This window comes from Oxyura jamaicensis, chromosome 5 (assembly GCF_011077185.1).
Source record: "Oxyura jamaicensis isolate SHBP4307 breed ruddy duck chromosome 5, BPBGC_Ojam_1.0, whole genome shotgun sequence".
Lineage (NCBI taxonomy): Eukaryota > Metazoa > Chordata > Aves > Anseriformes > Anatidae > Oxyura > Oxyura jamaicensis.
Window position 1 is genome coordinate 24376065 of NC_048897.1, and position 21337 is coordinate 24397401.

Consider the following 21337-nt stretch of genomic DNA (forward strand, 5'->3'; position numbering starts at 1 on the left):
CCAGTGCCAAGCTTAGGTGAACAATACAAGGGTTTTCTGTTTCCTGGTCAGCACGGAGAACTGACGGTGTTCTCAATATTTTAATCCGTCAAATAAAAGCAAATTTGCACAGCATAACTAGAAATAGCATATGGTTTGCACAATCAGAGCTATCAGTTTGCATGATATTCCTCTAACCAGCTTTTAAGATTGTCCTTCATTTAATCTTTCATTCCTGTGGAATAAAGGAATGGTAGTTTTCAGTAAATTGCTTTTTGTTGTTGTTTTCAACTCTTCTCCACATACATGCATGCATCGATGGAATTAGATTATTAAAAGTATTTATGGTTTGAACTTAGTTTCTGCTGTGTTTGTTTCTCAGGAGGACATTAAATTATTTGTATTTGACTACTATATATATATTTTTGCTGTTCTTCAAGAAAATTACCAGAGGAGATTTCCATGAAACAGTTACATAGGTTTTGTAACTGGGTTACATGCTTCTTGACAAGTTTGTTTTTGCTAAATGTTCTTGTCTAAAGCTATATGTAAAGGATTTTTATTTTTTTTTTCTGCCATTGTAGCTGCTGTATGTTTTGTCCCCTGTGGATAATGGAAAAGTTAATAGTTCTTCATTAGTAACTGACAAAATACAGCTTTTATTTCTAAAACGCATTATTACACTCCAGGAATATATATAGTGCCACTTTATTTTTCCCACTGATATTTTTGGTGTAACTACGTGCTTCTTAGCTAGAACACTAAGTATAAGATGGAGAAAAGTCATCCTTGAAAATAATAGAAAATACAGGAAAGATGATTCTCTTTTCTGATCAGTATACTTTTATCTGTTCTATTAGTAAGTCTCATATTCAGAGAACTGGCTGATAATATCAGTCAACCACCTAAATCTTTGTTTAGGCCTTTGCTGTTTACATCTACATCTATTCAGTGATGTAGTTTATTCAGGGAAAATATTTTCAAAATTGTATATGCTGGGAGTGAGCCCACACATGGGAAGTTCTTATCATTCATGCTGAAAGCAAAATAGAATGATGGAGATGATGCTTCTCTATTGGCAGCAGTTTGCAGTTGTAAAACACAGGAATAATCTGAGGAATAGAAACTATAATCTATATATCTTCACTATCAAGTCACATCTTTCTTCTGGTGCCTTGTCAGGAAGCTGGGGGTACATCTTTTTGTTTCATGGACGCTGTCTTCAACACAGGTAGTTTTACCAGAATAGGTTCCTAATTGAACAGAATGGAGGAGATCCAAGCTTGTAAACCAGTGAGGGTTTGGACCAATTGCTTTATGAGAGCTTTGATAAATTGCTTTTAGGTAACTTAAAGGGAGGTGGCAACTGATGACGATCTTACTGGATTCAAATTTTGTTCAGAATAGGCAATCTCTTCCATCTAAGTTCTGCTCTAAATTGCTAAATCCTTTGTTTATCTAGCTCTAACTTTAACTGTGAATGGACTCATTCAGGTGTAGGTAGGAGTTACTGTCTTACTCATACACTGGCAATGTTTCCTCTTTTTGCCCTACCAGGATTTCATAACAGTTGCTGATAATTTTTTATAACAGACAAAGTGAAAATTGCTGGTTAACCAATCACATAGAAAGAGGATAGAAAAATAGATTGGGATTACAATAAGACACAATTCAGGTGTGGAATGGATGAATTTATGAGTTGCATATTTGCTAAATAATTCAGTAAAAGTGAAAATTCATCAATTTGTGTTTGGTAATTTTTTATATGAACTTCATACCTGATAGTAGACATTCAGACTCACATAAAAGTCTTCTCTGCAAAGAATTTTGTGTTTTCAGGGTATCTTTAAAATTATTTTCACTGTTACTATTATTTTTTCTGCCAAAAAAAAAAAAAAAAAAAGTTCCTTCAAACGTCATAGTGGTAAACACAATAAATAACATCATGAATTCCAACAAAGTGAATAAAATTTCTGTTTAGATGAATTTTGAAGTCAGTTTTGTAATACTTCGCTAGCAATTATTCTGATTTATTACTTGTAAAATAAATATGAACTGTATGAAAGCAGATGATAAATTCTGTAGTTAGATGGAAGCAAATCTATATCTGCTAAACACAATGACAGGAATAAGTTCTGTTCTTTGCCTGTTCTCTATGTTAAACCTTTATAGTATTATTATGTTTTTTCAGTTAAATAATCATCATAGCAATACTATAATACTTAAAATATGACCCTTATACTAGCATAATTTATATCTTTGTCTTTAAATAATTAGATTGTTTTTTGTTTTGAAATCTTACGTTCAGTTCTTCAACAACTCATATGATTCATTGTTAAAATAAGTGACAGAATTATACTCTCAATTTAGTTATTATCCTGTAAGAAACATAAGCAACTCAAAGAACTTGAGCCAAAAAAATAAAATATATTATCAAGGTCTGCTTTGAAGTGCAAAGTTTTACATGAAATCTGAGCATCAGTAGATAGCCTTAACCAGTAGTAGCACCTGAATAAATGTTTAAGTTAGCAAATTGAAATCTTTATAAATTATAATGCAGTTATTTTTTATTATAGATGTGAGCTATTAGATGATGTATATTTATATAAAGCTTCAGGCTGTACATTCTTGATCAAGGTATGCTAGTAGGACTAACTACAGAGGTGTGTCTGGAATCATGGGAATTATTGAAAGTTTAGGAAGACTATAAATGTTTTCAGCTTTCAGAAGCCTGTATATTTGTTTAAAAGTTTTTTTAAGTTTAACATTGCACAGATAATTTAATTTGTTTTGTTGTTATGCCACATAACTCTCCTCTCTTCTTTATATCATATGAACAGCTCAGTAACTGAGATTATTTGCGTTGGTCCCAGTCATGGGGGGAATGTTAGGAGCTTTATTCAAAATAGAGTAGAACATATGATAAAATCCTAACAAGATGTGAGGAGAAGGAAAAAACAACTAAGACTGCCACTTATCAGAAGCACTGTGACATGGTGTAAAGTCTGGTTCTCTGAGTCAATGTTTTTCTTTTCCTCTGAGCTTTATGGTTGAGGAACTAGACAGCAGTACTGTACAAATGCACCAACAAATTCTGGAATTTATGAATGAGGGTATGGGCTTTGTAATCCCAGTGGTGAGTCTGGTCCACATCACTGAATTTGGTGAGCCTGCTGCACATCACATTGTGGTTATTCTACAAAGCTGTGATTTAGCTGCTCACTACCTACTTGAACATAGATATGAAAATAGTGGTTTCTTCCTTTTAGATTTTAAGGTAACTAAAAGAATTTCAGCATGAATTTGACATCTTTATTCAACCCAGAGCATTAAATAAAATGGAGAGGACTGCTAGGTAACATTGCAATGAACAGAATGTAAACACTACATGGGTATTTACTGTAGTGGCAAAATCCACAGGACACTTTTGATGAGATCTTCAGCAAGCATGAACAAAAAAATTAGCAAATGAGAGAGGGAGAGAAAAAATATATATTGTATACACACACACATATATATAGAAGAATATATAGAGCACACATCTCCTTGTACTCCTATAGATACAGATAGTGTTAGAAAAGACTTTAAAGAATTCTGCAACAGGGTGTTTTTACAGGAAATCTTCCTGTATAATGAGGATTTTGTAAAACTCAGCATAAAACACTGGCCATCAAAAAGAAAAAAAAAAAAAAGAACTGCAAGTTAGGCATTCTAAACAGATATGTACATTTGCATACAGCAGAGTACACAAAGTGTACAGCAGAGTACAGCAGAGGCATTGTTTGGCAATATGAAGTATCACTTGTTAAAGAGTAAGTTTCTCAGAGTACTGATGAAAGGAGTCAAACATCTGCATTATGGGATTTCAGGCTCAGCATGTTGAGAGTTATTGATCAGGTACTGTACTAACCATAAAATGCCCTCTCTTGTGCTATACAAAAAAAAAAAAAAAAAAAAAAAAAAAAAAAGGGTTTATTCATTTCACAAGTGGTAGTCATAATGTTGATTAATGTGGATAAGTTAGAATATATTCTTGGGTTTAGATCATAGTTTTCAATGCAGACGTTGCATTTTGAACAGACCCCAAGACCTCAAATTATTTTACATGATCTCCACTTTTTGAGATCCCAGACATGTCTCTTTTAGTTTAAACAGGGAAAGACATTGATGTTATTTTTTTAATAATATCAGGACACTTTGGTATCAAATAAAGCTACTGCAAGGTGGTGTTCAGTCAAAGAAGGCATAGAAGGCCAAGTCTCATGGGATGCTGCTATGGCCCCAAAGGGAGATTGCGAGGTCCCCAGTGGCATCGGGAGCTGGAGGTGGGAGCAGCGAGAAAGGGAAGGCATCAGGCCCCAAGCAGGAGTAGAATATCAGGGCACAAACATGTGGCCCAATGATTCTGCCAGCAGGCCCAAGGTGGGAACACATATCACAGCATTTTGGCCACGGCAGACAGGCAAGAAGCAGAAAAAATGAGAAAGAAAGAAAGAAAGAAAGTTATCTAATGATAATTTTTAGGGCAATCAAGCTCTCAGTAAATGTTTACAGTGTCGGAGCATACAGTGGCCAATCTGCCCCCCTGTCCATTCAACATCTCTGATTGCTGACTGCACATGATGCTTTTCAGACATCAAAATAATAAATTAGGTCAGAAGTTAATGCTCTGATTATATTTATAGGTGAGTTTATCTTTTTTTTTTTTTTTTTTTTTCTAGCAAAGCTAATACCTTGCAAGGCAGGCATCCAGCTTCCAAAAATGCATGAAATTCAGGGGTTTTATAATGCTTTTAGAAGGAAATGGATTGGAAGCAGAGAAAGCCATTATGTATCCCCCAGTTGTGTTCATTCCTCTACACAATCATTAAAAACAGACCAGGTTGTTTACTGAAGTGAATGCTTTTACTCTTTTGGATTATTAAGATTACCAATACAGGCTGCTGCTGCCTCCAGAAAACCAAATATTTTTTCAGCTCTTCCCTGAGCTTCTTATAACAAGTGCTGGTGATCAATTAGCTAGTTCATTAAAAAGTTACACATGATTTTATTGAGGCAAGCAATTCTGAATCAAAGAACCCAATTCGCAGATCTAGGTTGAAACACATAATTGGCATGTATTTTAGGATCACTGTTAAAGCTATAAAAAAGATTTACTAGGGAAGGAATGGATCCAAAAACCCTAAAGGAAGGAATATGTTACTTGTGTGACTCAGTGTTACAAATGGACTCATTTAATACTAGAATCTTATCTACTTTAATTTTTTTTTAAAAAAATGCAACTTTAATTTTTTTAGCAAGAAGTAGTCCTCATATCTCTTCATCTGAAACAATTAAATTGCTTATTGTATTGTCTTTTGCTATGATTTTAATTATTGCTATCAAAGATGTACTTTTAGTTAATTATTTAAATTCAGTTGAGAAGATGACAGACTGTAATTGTAAATCAAAATTAAGTTATATACTTTCATAGTGTTGTTGAGATGCACAGTGAGACTGTGATTAATGCCTCAGTTCTACCAACAGTTGTGCATGCGCGGATTAGCTGGGAACTTTACGCATGTACTAGTAGGATAAGCTTGAGGATTTGTAAGGTGAGAGGGAAGGCACTTTATTCTGAGGATGCTTTGAAACAGTAATGCTTTGTTCTGAGTTTACAAGTGGGCCAAATCTTTAAACTTGAGAAAAAGAGTTTGGGTTAAGAAAGCTTTACTTTTGAAATACTTGAGAAAAGGTAATTTGCTGATGAGTTTTTGAAAGATTTTTTTTGTTGTTTTTCTTTAAAAAACATAAAGACTATTTTTGAACTGAGAGGTATAAATAATCAAGTTTTATATATATTAATATTTGATTAGAATCTACTTTCTATTATAATGTTGATTGCTTGGTTATCTCAATGTAAAAGTTTCTGTAGCTGATATTTCTGTTGGACTTGTGCAATGGCACTGAGGCATTTTCAACTATTAGGCTTCCCCAGGGTTCTTTTCAGACAAAATGTTATGCATCAGCTCTTATTTGAGTGTAAGCCTATTGAATAGCATTCTCTTCTCTGCCAACTTGGCAGCAAGTTTTCCCGCTAATAAAAGAGGTTACCCCAGATAGAGATCCCAGATGTGCATGAACTACTTTTATTAGGACTATGGAGGGGCTCAGTGTTTCCTTCTAACTGTTTTCAAAAAAGGTGTGGGCTTGCCTTCATAAGTGCCTAAAGAATTGTATTAGATCACTGGATTTTTTTTTTTCCTCAAAGTGAATAAAACATTAGATGTGTTAACACAGAACACAGCTTAGGAAATGCTGATGTTCGTTATGATAAATGCATTTTATTCCAGTAGAAATCTTGATTTGTTTCTACTACATTCTTGTGAAAAAGAAAACACTGCTGTTTGACACTGAGTTAAAATACCTTTAAAAATACCTTTATACCTTCACATATTAATGAGACTCACTGTGATAATCAGAATAAGTAACAATAGATGTTTCCTACAAGAGCAGTGCTTAGTACTTGTTGAAAATTCAGATTTTAAGAAACCATATATGCATATATTTGTTTTGCCCTGTACCTGTAGTGTATGAGCTTCTTGATTATGTCAGTTATTCTTTGAAACTATTTTTTTTGCTGTGTAGAATTTGTATTATACTTACTGATAAAGCCAACGACTGATTGTAGATTGGATTTGTAGACTTCTTGTAGATTGGATTTGCTAATATCAGTGTTCTTTTTTTTTTAAAAAAAAAAAAAAAAAAAAAAAAGGCATTCAAAATTTCTCCATGCTATACAAGAAGTAGGATAATCTGACTGGGTATTGAATAAAATAATATAGTTTGTTAAACTTACTGTTTAACAAATACAGAGATTGTAAAAAATAAGATGTGTACAGTCTTAAATCATAATCTTGATTTTCCTTTCAAGGCCTTTATGTTGAAATCTTTATGACTGTCAAAATATGAATAGAGAAAAAGAGGTTTTAATTAAAAGAATTAAAAGAATTCATTGCTTTGTTTTACTTTTCATCTTATTAATAAATTACAAAAAAAAAAAAAATGAATGATTCTTTAATTTCTGGTCATGTCCCTGGTTGATTTTTATTGTAATTGCATCAGATATAAAAAGAACAAAACTGCACAGTGGATTAATTTCATAGTGAAACACATGACAGTATTCCATTTCAGATTTTCAAAAACAGGGTTTGATTCAAAGACTCCCATTAATTTCAACGGGCTTTGGATCAGGCACAGGGTTAACAGCTTATTTTTCAAACAACTAGAAAGAGGTGTAAATGTCAAAGGTGATAGTTATACTGTGAATTCCATAAACTCCAAAAAAAGTTACTACTAAAGCTCTATTTTTCCTTAGTTTAACAGCTTCTATGAAAACGGTGTTAATAAGTATATCAGGAACAGTATATAATAATGAATCAGATACATTAAATAACCTTTAAAACTTCTTTTATATAATAATTGGAAAGTTAAAAGTAACTTAAAATCCCTAACTTCTCATGCTGTGATGTAAATTGTATTTTTTTTAGGTTCCAAATTCAAAGAGGGAAAACTGATCCGACCAGTTACAAGAGCCTGGGGGACTGTTTTAGGACTATTTTCCAGAGAGAAGGGTAAGAGTATATGTTTTTAAAAATGTCAATTTTATGTGACCTTTTTTAATCACCTATTTTCCAGACATTAGATCCTCTTTATATTCCACCCTTTATACAATTGCCAGAATTTGGCAAACATTTAGTCTTACATAACGAGCACAATTTGCAAAGTCCTAACATTACTCATACTCACAATACCAAATTTTGCTATTAGGATATGTTTAAAAAACTGTGATACACAGCTGGGCAGAGATACTTGAGCAAACTCTGCCTCAGTACTGGCAGTGGGATGGCCACATCAGTGCAGTTCAGTATTTTGCTTCTTATATCTTGTTTTTGAACTAGATCAGTCTGAGCCTGAGTTCAGTGGAGTACTTGTTTCCAACCTCTGATGAACTGGCATTCCCAGTTAGCTGTGGTAGGCAATGTTTCCAAGACCTGTGTGAGTAAAATTACACAACTTTTCAATTTGACAGAATATGGAAAGGGATTTATGGTTTTTAGTCACCTGAATCGAACTGGATTTAGAAGGTTACACTGTTCTGAGCCAGAGCTCTTCTAAGGGACTTGGGCTCCGATCCAGAGAGGCATTTAAATACATGCTTAATTTTATGTGCAGTCCTGTTAAAGCTAGTGAATGTAATGGGACTGATCACATGCTTAAAGTTAAGCCTGTTATCCACAGGAGCTCTTTGGGAGCTCTTTGTCCTTTAATCAAGGTACCTCTAATTAGTCAATGCCAGTTTTGAGTAGCTGGCAGGCTTTCCATAACAACTTTTAAAATGCAACTGCAACCAGTATTTTTTCCATATATTGATCAAAATGGAATTGTGATCATATATAGTGGCATAGATGCCAAATATGGAAGCAGCAGAGGTGCAACAGGGATCAGACTTCTTGTGTCCACAAGTTGTACTGGTAAAACATAGGAGAAGCCAGCAGTGAAAATGAACTAGACCAATATTTTTTCTTGTAGCGAGTTTTAGCTAAACTACCTTACATAAGTACACAGATATAGAACTAGGTAGTTTGAATTGCTTAAGTAAAGAGAGATGTAGAGATGTTTCACTAAAGTTGCTATGAGAGGAAGTTGTCACGTTTGCCCTTATCGGCAGTATTTGTCAGTTAGAAACAGAACGTCACATTAAAACAGTAATCAGTGGTAAGCACAAGGGAAAAAGGAGGAGAATCTCATATAAAATATAATCTTAAAGTTTGCCTAAAAATAAGCAAAAGTAATCAACTAATCCTAACAAACTTCTCTGAATCCTTGAGTCTGTTCTTCCCACCTATGCAAATTTCTGAAGCTTGCTGATTATGACACTTTGGGGGAAGCAAGAGAGATGACTGCAAAATCTTTAAGTTAGTGGAAATCTTGAACCTAAATATCCTTTCCTTGGGTGATCACAAAAATATGCAGAATAGAGCACCAAGAAAGGGCTTCATATTTAGATACCAAGCAAATAAAAATAATATATGAGGTGTCAAGATTCAGGTGTGTGAACTGGGAGAAGGGTAAAAGAAATTCTTTCATGCCCAATATTTATTGCATATTGGCTATCCCCAAATAAAATCCCCTTCAGCATTTTTATACTAATTTTCAGGGAGATCCAATTCTGTTTATACTGACTACATAAGGGATTTATGCACCTATCTCCAGCACTCAGAGTTCCTACTGCCATATGTGACTTTACTTTAAGTTGATCACAAAACAAATTCATGAAATAAGGGAACACATCAAAAAAAGAAATGTTACTAATGGCCTACACCTGAAAATATTTACATCTGAGAATAATGCTTATGCTCTTCTGTAGTAACATTTTCAATAGTAACAACTATGGTGAGCTGGGATGTCCAAGCCCAGTTCAGACAGATATGTCTAATGCCTTAATTTCCTGACCTTGTTCAAGTTATGTGAAGAGTAGATTTGCAGGATTGGCCTAATAAGTACTTATCATGTTTACTAACATATATGCAAAAGTTTAATTTGCTGCAATCTCTCTTACAGAAGATTGACCATTCTTATGTTACTGCAGCATTATTGTAACAATCTAGTGATTTTGTGGCAAACTGCTTGGAAATGGTGGCCAGGATTTCTTTAACCATCACTCTGATTTTCTCTCTGTTATAAGGATAATTGCAAATAAAATATTTCCACTGATAGAATTCTGTCCTTTTCAAAGAATATGAGGTCTCCTTTATCTTCACAAAACATTAAAAGTTTCTGAAATAAAAAACACAGAAAAAAATAAAAAACATCTACAAAAGCTCCCTTCCCCCAGCTCCTGAACTTTGAAGAGTTCTTTAGATGGAAATAAATTTTCTCCACAGGGAATTAAAATCTTCAAAGAAGGATCCATCCCTTGAACTCTTTTCTTGTCTTACAAGAAAACAGGAGCCACAAAAAATTAAATTTAATAGAGACTCACTAAAGGAAGGGTCAGTCTAGCATAGCATTAGAGGTGACATAGCTGTCTATTAAATGCAGTTAGGAGTATCCACTTCAGGGCTTTTGCAGACTTGTGCTGGAACATTGCAGTCACTGCCAATTGCACAGGGACTGCAGCTCTGCAAAGCCTCTCCTGTGGTGAGCAGCCTTTGTTTAGCAGTATTTGTTAAGAACCTTGCATCTGAATTTCTCTGGTTTCACTTATGAGATGCTGCATGTATTGACAGATCTTCGACAGCAGAGGTAAAACCACCAGGAGTATATCTGTTTATTGAGGAGTGACAGCTTTACAGCTAACATAAAAATAATCTGATGTTTATTGGGGAAAATGTTTGGATAGAGGATTACCTGAAACCATTAACAGAGAAAGCTTTTCATTCTTTGTAGGTCCTACAAATAAGGCTCTTAGAGGTCCTTAGAGGTCCTAAGGAGTTGATCATGTTTGTTGACCAATGTTTGCTTTGTTGCCATTTTCACTGCATTTGTAATCACTCACTTCTTTGATAACGACTTAGGTTTGAATATGAAATGTCAGGATAAACCAACAGTCTAGCTGAATGTATATGTTGCATTTATATTAAAGACACATGGCGTTGTCTCATATTAAGAATGGAAATTATGCCCATCTGCACTATCTTAATTTAGAGTTGCACTAAAATGACGGATGCTGTTATTTTAGGTCTGTAAACAACTTTGTTCATATAAACTTAGATTTTCACGGGCTCATAATTTTAACAATAAATGTTCTGGCTTACAGTTGGCTTTTTTGATAGGCACCCAGTCAAGTGCCTGTTACTTTCTCATCCATTGGTTAGCTTGCCTGAAACAGAAAGGGTAGCAGTGTCCTGGTTTCCAGTTTTGAAACTCGACATTTGAGAAAGTTACAGTTTAAAGGGCTGTTAGCTTTTCTTAGACTTAGATGGTCCTGGGAAAATACAAAATGCAATAGTCATTGATCATTTGAGACCTTATTAGTTCTGCTGAGTTATTTTATTATTAATGCTGAATTTGGTTTGGGAAGGAACAATTATCTCCTAATAAAAAAGCCCAATAAGCTTTATAACTATTTCTGTCTTCTTCTCAGCGTTGCCTCATACTCTCATACCACTCTCTTATACCTATAAGTGCCTGCCTGTATGACCACACACCTTTCTTTTAATAAGCAGCACCCTGACTCATACATTAGTGGGATTAGGCTTTAAAGCTGCACAAAACTTGTCAGCGATGGGTGGAGTAGGTGGGAGAACAGCCAAGGCTAAGCAGGATCTGGATGAATGCTGAGTTGTCAGCAAATGTGCAGAAGCTGGAGGGTTCCTGGCTTATGTGATAACAGTGATCATTCATTGATTAAGGAATTTGTTAGCACTCTCCTTGGTCCTGCCTCTATCCCTTGGCTGTCAATCATGGTGACAAGTGCCTGAAAGAGTTCTTGAGACCTGGCTCTCCCAGCTAGCTGCAGATGATGCTCTGCTGCTTCTAATTACCAACAGGTCAGGAAATGAGACTTGCTGGATTGCCAGCCCTGCAGGCAAGCTTCAGCCTCTGGCACTCACCAGCAGTTATCACCACCCATTCCTGGGGCCCAGCTGGATGTGTACTCTTCCAGCTGGGCTGAGGAGACTTATCAAAAGGCTGCCAAATAAATGTTATACAAGATACAAATACTTGACTACCCTGTGCATGAATCCTTCAATGAAATTGCTGACCGGGGAAGTGTGACATGGTCAGTCATGCCAAAAATCCCTTTTCCTAGCTAGCAGATATGAAGCAGAGATTCATTTCCACTTACTGGAGGCATAAATTACTCTGGTATCAAAAGACTGGACTTAGGCTCTGACTTAAGTGCTCTGAGGCAAGCAAAAGTGGTAGATTAAGATGTTATTTCTTCCCACAGCTATCTACCCCGCTCTTTGATTTCTTTTTAGCACTTCATACCAGGAGAGAAGAAGTGAACTTGGACCCATGCTCACTTGCTACCTTTGGGAACCTGGTTTTATCATATAGACCCTGAGAAAGGTCTGCTAGCACTCGTCTTTCAAAAATACCTGTACATAGTTCTGTCTCTTTTCTAGCCCTACAGGTCTGCCCTACAGGTCCACCTGCAAACAAATAATTGTACAAGTCTTGCTAAAATCATAGAGACATAGAATCATAGAATGGCTTGGGTTGGAAGGGACCTCAAAGATCATCTAGTTCCAACCCCCCTGCCATAGGCAGGGAAGCCATCAGGTTGCTCAGGGCCTCATCCAACCTGGCCTTGAACACCTCCAGGGATGGGGCATCCACAAACTCTCTGGACAACCTGTTCCAGTGCTTCACCATCCTTACAGTGAAGAATTTCCTCATAACCTCTAATCTAAATCTCCTCTCTTTTAGTTTCGAACCATTCTTCCTCATCCTGTCATTATCTGATTGAGCAAAGAGTTGCTTCCCCTCATTTTTATAAGTCCCCTTCAAGTACTGAAAGGTTGCAATGAGGTTCCTCTGGAGCCTTCTCTTCTTTAGGCTGAACAGACCCAGCTGTCTCAGCCTTTCTACACAGGAGAGGTGCTCCAGCCCCTTCATCATCTTTGTGGCCCTCCTCTGGACCCACTCTAACAGATCAACATCTTTGTTGTGCTGGGTGCCCAAGACCTGGATGCACTACAGTGCCAAAATATCTTTCTGTACCTATCCTGATGAATCCATGTAGACCAGATATAGCAATATATAGTATATCACTAATTGTCCTTCTCTTTATCCCACATGTACAATTATTCTGTGGGTCACATTATGCTGCATCAGTGTCTTTGTGACATACTGTTGAAAAAATTATCACATTCCCATGTGAAATAATACGATCTGAAACTTAAAGTATTATTGAAGCTTTGTAACACCCTACGAGAACTATAACTGAGATTATGAAGGACAGTGTGTTGACTTAAACTGTGAATCTTTATAAAATCTCTTGGCTTTTGTGGACAAAAATCAAAGTCTTAGAACTGAATTTTTGAATACCTGAATCCTTATGCTTGCTTTTCATATCTTTGAAGAAGAAATATCAAATTTAGGAAATCTAGTATTTGTGCATTTTCAGGGAGAATGAACCTGAAAAATACAGCTGTGTAATCACAAGTTCTTTTAGTACATAATTAAAAATATCAACTGTTGAATCTATACATTTACTTTCAGAAGTGAGGGACTCCATTTTCTTTAACATTTCTCCCATTGGTTGAGACTTTGGTATTACAGCCCCTCTACAGGCAAACCATGGCATTTCTCAGCCATTGCACTCTCTTCTGAAGAGTTCTTGGTGTGGTTTGGAAGACAGGGTTCACATGGCCTTCTGGGGAATGGGGCTTATAGACCTGTAGTGAAAATAAAAAGATGCCTTAGCAGACTTCAGCCTCTTAGTGCCACATGATGAAAGAATTTCAGAATTTTTCTGGGTAATTAGCAGGAGTTCCTTTTTCATAATCCACTATGTATATATGCAGAGTAATATACTGCATAGCTGTTCTTGATGCCATTTAGTCTAACTTTGCCCCATGCCTTACTCTATATAGGTCAATGTGTAATATCATACTTACATGGCCTTACTATTTTCGGTTTCATTTGGTTGTCTGTTGTGGTTTCAAGACATAAAATTTAAATGGTGGAACAGTCCTGGTTAAAATTATCAATTATTATTATAAGACTGCTTTAAAGTTTAGAGACAAGGAAGGCAGAAAAGTTAACTGACAGATTTTACCTGATTATTTACTTTAAGATTGTGATTTATAATATGCTTGCAAAGGTTTAGATCAAGTATGGCCACAAAGCAGAGATCTTTAGTTATGTGAAGGTGATGTGTATTGTGCTATCTTCATTAAATTAACATTTGCATTTGATATTTAAGCTTTGTCTCATGTCCCAGTAAAGACAGCAAAAATGTCAGGAAATTCTTATCCCTCACAGTGTTTTAAAATGCATGTACGCATGCATATGCATGCCTATTTGTAAAATATTAGTATATTTACTTAGTCTCTTAGTAGACAAAACTTACCCAGTTCATAATCCAGTTTTGCCAACAGTCCCAAGTGACGCCACGCCGGATGCTTTTTGCAACACTAGTCAGTCATGAGAAAAAAAAAAAAAAAAAAAAAAAAAAAAAAAAAAAAAAAAAGCTCTTTTAATCTCTAGGTCTCAAAATGCTCTACAGAAGAAAGAAGTATCATTATCTCATTTATGCAGATGGGGAAACTGGGATTTAAGGTGCCAGGCAGTAGAGTAGGTCTGGACAGGAGCATGAACACAGATGTTTGTCATGGAGCAGACTGATACTGGGTAATTTGTTTGCCCCATAGTAACATGTTAATATTAGAGCTCTGAGGAACATGTGTGTTGGACACAAAATTGCATTCTTTGATTTAAGCTCCTAATTCAGAAGGGGTCTGAAGACTTTTGGCAATCCCTTTTGTGACGTGGTTTGTCCAAGGTCATACATGGAGCTAGTGGCAGTTTTAAGCCTGTAGCCAGATATCCTGACTGCAAGACTGGTGTCCTGTTCAACGGACTGCACTGTCTGCAGATAGTCAGCAGTATTTACAGTGGTGTTACTGTCATCAGGTTTTCATCATCTTGCTCAGGCAGGAATTCTCTGTTCCTCACTGTAGGTTCCCTGCCCCCATCTTCATATGTTAACACTTGAAAACATAAGAAATGGCTCTGGAATGTGAAAAACTTTTATTCCTGGTTTTATGTGTGTAGCTTTCTGAAATACAATGAGGTTGCACTGGTGTAACTATGGACAGCATTTGGCCAACCACATTTTTATTACTGATGGACGGACATTTTACTTACAACATTTGATCTGGTATATATGGCAACAGAGTAAACAAGAACAGTTTTAGGAAATCACTTCTGAGAATCAGCTGCTTTAAAGATGAAGTACATGTTCATTTATTTCCCATAGGAACAGAACAGAACACAATAAAATTATATAAATCATATAAGCACCTTAGACATAAACAGGCCAGACATTAACTGTCATTAGTTGTTACTGTTTGCTATGGCCACTGAAATGGCTGGTTTACACTAGGTAAGTGTCTGGTTTGTATTTTTTAAAGGTTTAGGTTGTATTTTTTAAGTTTCCAATTTTTTCACCATCAGTTTGTTTTAATCCAAAAGTTATGATTCTTTGGGTGTCTGTGTGTTCTACTAATGCAGCATAAATACAATTCTTTATATTACTATATTTATAACAATAGCTCCTATGGGTTCAGTTCAGAATTATATGACTGCATTATAAGATTACAGTAGTAAGGGGATACCTACTGAAGGTTATATACAATATAACTTTATCTACTCTAGTTAGCAAAATAGCAGCAGACCTTTGATTTTTATTCCTTACGATTTGAACATTCAGGAATATTTATCATTTTACCAATTTAGGTTCCTGCTGCACTCAGACATATTAGTCATTTTGTTTAAAGAGATCAATGTAATAATTTAGCTTTTTAAAAAAACTCCTGTTAGCCTAGTGTATGGAAAATATTATACTGTGCTGCATCACTGTACTCTCTCAACATGTTTATGTTCTCTGAGTGTGAAGAACATAACTGCCAAATTTAGTAGACCGGGAAAATGGCCGTGAATGCCTCCTGCTTCAGCAAAGCAGCTCAGCACGAGGGGCTGCAGTGTTTGGCAGCGGTGACTGGACGTTCCCAAGCAGAGGCTTGTCCCTGGGGCCTCGGCAGGGGCAATTTCTCCCTGCATGGGGCCGTACTGTGGGGCTGCAGCCAAGCCCCGAGCCCACTGCACTTGGAGAGTTGGGCTCCGGACAGAAAGTGCGAGGCTGAGATGCTGAGCAGGGAGCCATCTAGGGTTGGAAAGCGGGGAAGAGCTCCCACACCCCACACTGTGAGTGTTGCCCATCTGCAGAGCTTTGCTGTCTTACCCAGGGCTGTAAGAAAATTCTCAGCTAGTGAAAAGCTTTCAAGTCAGGAACTGAAACACAACCAATAGTAGTCACAGCCGAGGCTGCACATCCTCTGAGTGAAGATTTAATGAATTGCTGTTTTAACATTAAGAGGCTGAATTCTGTTAAACCATACGTCAGGATTTTGCCGCTTCAGGGGGATCTGTTCCTACACAACTTTCTTGTTCTGAAATGTCTTGTATATGCTGCCATCAGAATCTCCAGGACTTAAACTTGTATTTAAAAGAGCAGAAACAGCTTCTAGCCCTGACAGAGGATGAGAGTTCTTTCAAACCTGAACCCCGTGCAAGTCTGTCATGCTCAGCTGCAAGTAGATAAAAGAAACTGAAATCCATGCACTACCCTCTTTCTTATCAAAGGTAATAGCTCTGAAATCTGATCGCGACATTGTCAGTAGTCAGCTGTCAAAATTAACTGTGTGCCTGTTATGTAAATCTAGCCATTAATGGTTAACATTTCATAAACACAATCACAATAGCATATGCACATTCAGATACAAAATTAATTTCAGTTATGTGTTGAGGTTCTTTTAAAGGCAAATTGTTTATTTCTCCATGATTTGAGATTCTAGTAGCGATTAATTGTTAACCTATTCCTTAAAAGAAAAATTCCACTGTATCAAGGGAAAAAACAGTGACCAGAGAACAGATAAATCACTTTTATATGCTTGGAACAGCTGACTTTACACTTTTATTACATTGTTTGAAAAAATATCTTTTCATCTGGAAGGAATCAGTTTAAAATGTGATTGTCAACACAACTAAAGCAGCTTTCTGTTTAAAATGGCTGCTTGTGAAGCTTAGAACTATAGTTTTGCCAAGATTTTCTTTACAGACATTAGTTACTAGGACCAAGAGATTTTACATGGGATGTTCACAGGAAATACCTGGCAGACAGCGTAAAATGCAAAGTAAAGCATTTTTATTTAGGTTGTAGGAAACATGTATGTGAAAATGAGCAGCAGCGTTCCAGGTCAAAAGCCTTCTTTTTAAAATAGAAGTCTGTAAGTTGTAAGTTGAAGGGAGAAAAGAAAAATCCAGATCAATTTTTTCATGTCTTGACCTAACTAATCAGACAACATTTATTTAGTATGTTTATATTGACTATATTTAATATTCATTTATAATGACACAATTATACTGCTCTCTAATCAGCATGTCTTTACCTCATCTAACTTAATTTTCTTCACTTGTTACATCTGAAAATAAAGCTTTGTCTCTTTTATGCCAATCCTTCTGATTGCTGTAATCCTCGGTTGTTTATTTATATATATTCTGCTTTATTTGAATCCCTCCAGTATTTAATCTCTAAAAGATGCAGACAAAAATTCTATGCAAAAGTATTGCATTCAGTGATAAAACATTTTCACTCGAATAATTGTGCTTTACACTATATAAATTTGCTCATAATTTTAAGTGTAAATAATGAAGATGTAAGACTATTACCTATAAGAATATGTAGACTTTTGTTTTCAATATACATCATTTTCATGTTTTTGGGGTAGTTTGATTATAAGATATCTATAGCATTTTTATTAACCAATTTGTATTATGCAAATTAAAATATAGGTATCCTCCATTTTTTCCTACTAAAGTATTTTAGTTTTTTTTTTTTTAATGTTGGAAGGTGAGTAGCATTTTGTTGAGAAACTTTTAAAATGCATCTTTGTTAGGAGGAGAAGCTTTCCCTGGCAGCCGTCTGTGTTGTCGAGACATAGAGCTGCCGATGCAGCAGTAAGTGCTAGGTACAGCACTCATTCCTCTCTAAAACCATCACCAACTGCTCTCCTGTTTGCAATATTCTTTACCCAGTTTGAAGGCTTTCTGTGTGCCATGCTTCACATTCTGAAAGAAATCTAGTAAACTAGTTGCTGAGAATATCTGCGCTTGACAATGGAGGAGGAACTGTTCATCTAAATCAATGCAAAAACTCCAAACAAAAAGGCAATGTAAATAGCTATGAATATTTGACAGTTATGTGCAGATTTTCCATGGAATGCATCTTAAATAAAACAAGGTAAAATGAGGAATTAGCATTACATATGGAAATATTTTAGAAGAGTATATTTTCACTATAATGCTAACTCATATTTCAGGGCACATTGCAATCCATATGACTCTGAGAATCAAACTGTGAAAAATAAATAGTCTTCTGGACTGTCATGCCATTTGCCTCTCTCAAGAAAATACAATTCTAAATACATACGATGTGGGCTTTTTAGCTTTCACATTCTTTGTTTATGCAGTTTTACTCACAGTCAGCTCTTTTTTTACCACATAAATAAAGTAATAACTTTAATGCAGTGCAAATAATTTTCATTGATTGTAAAAAATGCCTACATCATGAGTACTGTTTGTGTAACATGCTGCATCTTCTTACAGGAGTCCATGCATATAAGCACAGAAGTGTATTGTTGCATTTTCTTTCTATCTAGCATGGAAAGTTCCTTTCAAGGTAAAACAGGCTGACACTCCATAGTAAATTTCTGAAGCTTTCATGCAGCATATGGGGCAGTAACTTTAACTGAAAGATCAGCTCCAGTTATAAATACAAGATCAATTCCCATGTGGGTAGAAATGCCTTTTTTTTTTTTTTTTTTTTTTTCAATTTGCCTTCACTATTTGTTTGTTTTTGCATATTTTGTCTTTGCCTGAACTTGTGTATCCACTGACTATTAGGCATTGGGTGTCCTAAGATTATTAAGATTTTTCAGGAGTTCTTTTAATCAGATAAATGGATTTTTCCATAATAAATAGACACTTCTTCATCATAGGAATTTGGTAGCCAAAACTATCCAATCACTGTTCTCTGTAGTAGTTGAACTCTATGGCAGGAAGAAATACTTCTATGTTCCAGATGCTTCCTAATGTAGGTATGGGCTCAGGTTACTTGCTACTAAAACATTTCTTAATAAAAGTTATTTTTTTCATTATTTGAGTCCCTCATAAAATAATTTTATATCCTGACTTAACAAAAGTCAAGTTTCAACCAATGTACCTTTTTTATTTGCAAAACTCCATTTTATATGAAAATAAAAAATCCACTCATTTCTTCAAGTAAAAATAGAAATTCAAATAGTCTTCTGTATAAAATACTTTATCAAAAAATTCCATAGATATTTCAAAAGCTTATTTTTACACCATTTTTATTTGGAAATGTTGTCTATCTCTGGTATGAATTACCATTTAGTGTATAGGTAATATTTATTCTTTTGATTGTTACTGTGATTTAAAAGAGTCAATTTTGTGGTTAAAAGTAAAATATCAACTAATATGCATGTGAGCCTTTGTTTTGACGTAGTTTTGCATAACATTTCTCTACCTTTGAAAATACAAAAGAAAAATGCATAATATTCAGATTTGTATATGTTTATTAGTTTACAATATATTAAACTATTTCATCTCACTTTTTATCTTTTCTTCATAAATGGGTAATTTAATTAAAAATCCCTTTTTAAAATTATTTTTTGTTTAAAAGTATGTAAAAAGCAAACCAAAACCTTCAATTACATTTCCAAAATGCAGTGGATATTAAATATATTGTTATGATTTTAACAAAAATAAAATGTCTCCACCAGCATTTCAACAGCTGATATTAATAATTTGTAAATAATAAATATTGTTCAAGGCTGTAATAATATTTTTATACCTCTAGAATTTTAGACTTCAACAGAACAAGAAAAATAAGTGTTTTTATACAAATAACAGTTTTTATAGGCTTTCTCAGAAAATATATAGTAGTAATTTTATCTAGTGTTGCATTACAAAAAAAAAAGGTAAAGGGATTTAATTTATTCACAAGAAGAATTATAATGGTGTAAAAGATGAAAAAAGGACTAGTGAGAAGTTTCACACTGGAAGAGTTAGCAGTCCTTGAAAAATGCTCAGAATCAATTGCAAAACAGTTGCCCTCAGCATCCTGTTGAAGGGTTTTGGAAAATGCAGTTTTAGAAGTAAGTCTTTCTCAGTTACCATGAGGGAATGCCTGGAATTTTGTCTTTCTACCGAAAAGGATAGGTTTTCTCTTGATTGTCATCAGTTTGCTAGGTTGTCCTGCTATTTAAGCTATTAAAGACTGGTGTGCTGCTTGGTCTCAGGTGATCCATAAAAAGGAATGAAGCCTTGGGAAGGTAAACCATCACCAGACTGGCTCGGTGTCTCAGCCTTCCATGACGGAAGCTCTTTGTTGAGAATTGTTGGCAATTGCAGCAGTTTCCAACTGAAGATAAAGAGCCAGCGTTCTCAGATAATGCCCTCGATCACACACCTGATGACAGACTCCTGCATGCAAGTTTTTTCAGGTGCTATGTTTGCTCAGTAATCCTTCAGTGCCAATCTTTTCTAAATGGTGAGCAGGCCCCGTCAGTAATGGACATCAGCCATTGAGCTTGTAATATTTGTCATATATCAGGTTACGGCTTTGTTACTGCAGTGTGATGAATGGATGCTGTTATGCTTAGAGAAAATAAAGAAGTGCTATAAATTTAGCAGTCAGTACTAAATGAGTTGCTACTTTAAGGGCCTGATTCACATCCTTCTGAAGTCAATGGAAAGTATGCTGTTGACTTTATGGTCTTTATATCAGGCCTTTAATTTTCTTTGTTTTTTAAGAAATGGAACCCAAGGCTGTCATTAAAATAGTTTCCCATTTCTCACTCTATATGGTTTTACACTTAAGTAATAATTTTAATATAAATCTTACTTTATGTCTTAATGTTTATGTCCTACACAAACGGTTTGATTAAACATGGAACCATACAGACAGTTGATCACAGAACCTGATAGTCAAACATGAAATAATCAAAACAGAGGGCATTAAAAAATTGGTGACATTTTGAGGTGTTAAAAATTAATACAGTATTTCTTGTAGCTTTTTTTTTTTTTTTTTTTCATGATCTTAGTTATTACTCTATCAGATTTTGAAGACAGATCTGTTTTCATGCTTTACTTACCTGTTGACATTATTCTGGAAGTTATTCTGATTGAAGATAGTGTTAAAAAAGTATGAAGCATCTGTCCTTTTCCAAATTCTGAGTTGTGTTTCATGTGAATTTTGTGAGAAGTTCACATAGAGTCCATAGCATTTATAATTCATTAAAATCCTTTATGGTGACATAAAAATCATTAATTTCCTTTTTATATTCCAGGACATAAATAAAGCTACATGTGAGAAAATAAGACCGGGCATAGCTCAAAGATATGCAAGTGTTACACCTTGTTTGTTCCTAGCTTTGAATGTACAAAAGTTTAAGCTGTTAATTCTAACCACATCCATAAACATTCTGTGTAGTTGCTTACCTAGCACTTAGTATGTTTTCTATCACAACTCCTATTTCAAATGACATAATAGATGCTC

At 35.2% G+C, this 21337-nt stretch overlaps 1 protein-coding gene across 1 annotated transcript in view; it reads left to right on the top strand.

Annotated features, from left to right (window-relative positions):
• Positions 1-21337, top strand: part of SLC25A21 (solute carrier family 25 member 21) — a 257460-nt gene that overhangs the window by 183227 nt on the left and 52896 nt on the right. Inside the window, exon 3 of the mRNA XM_035326974.1 lies at positions 7509-7592. Within this exon, the coding sequence (XP_035182865.1) occupies positions 7509-7592 (84 nt within the window). The remainder of the gene's footprint in view (positions 1-7508; positions 7593-21337) is intronic.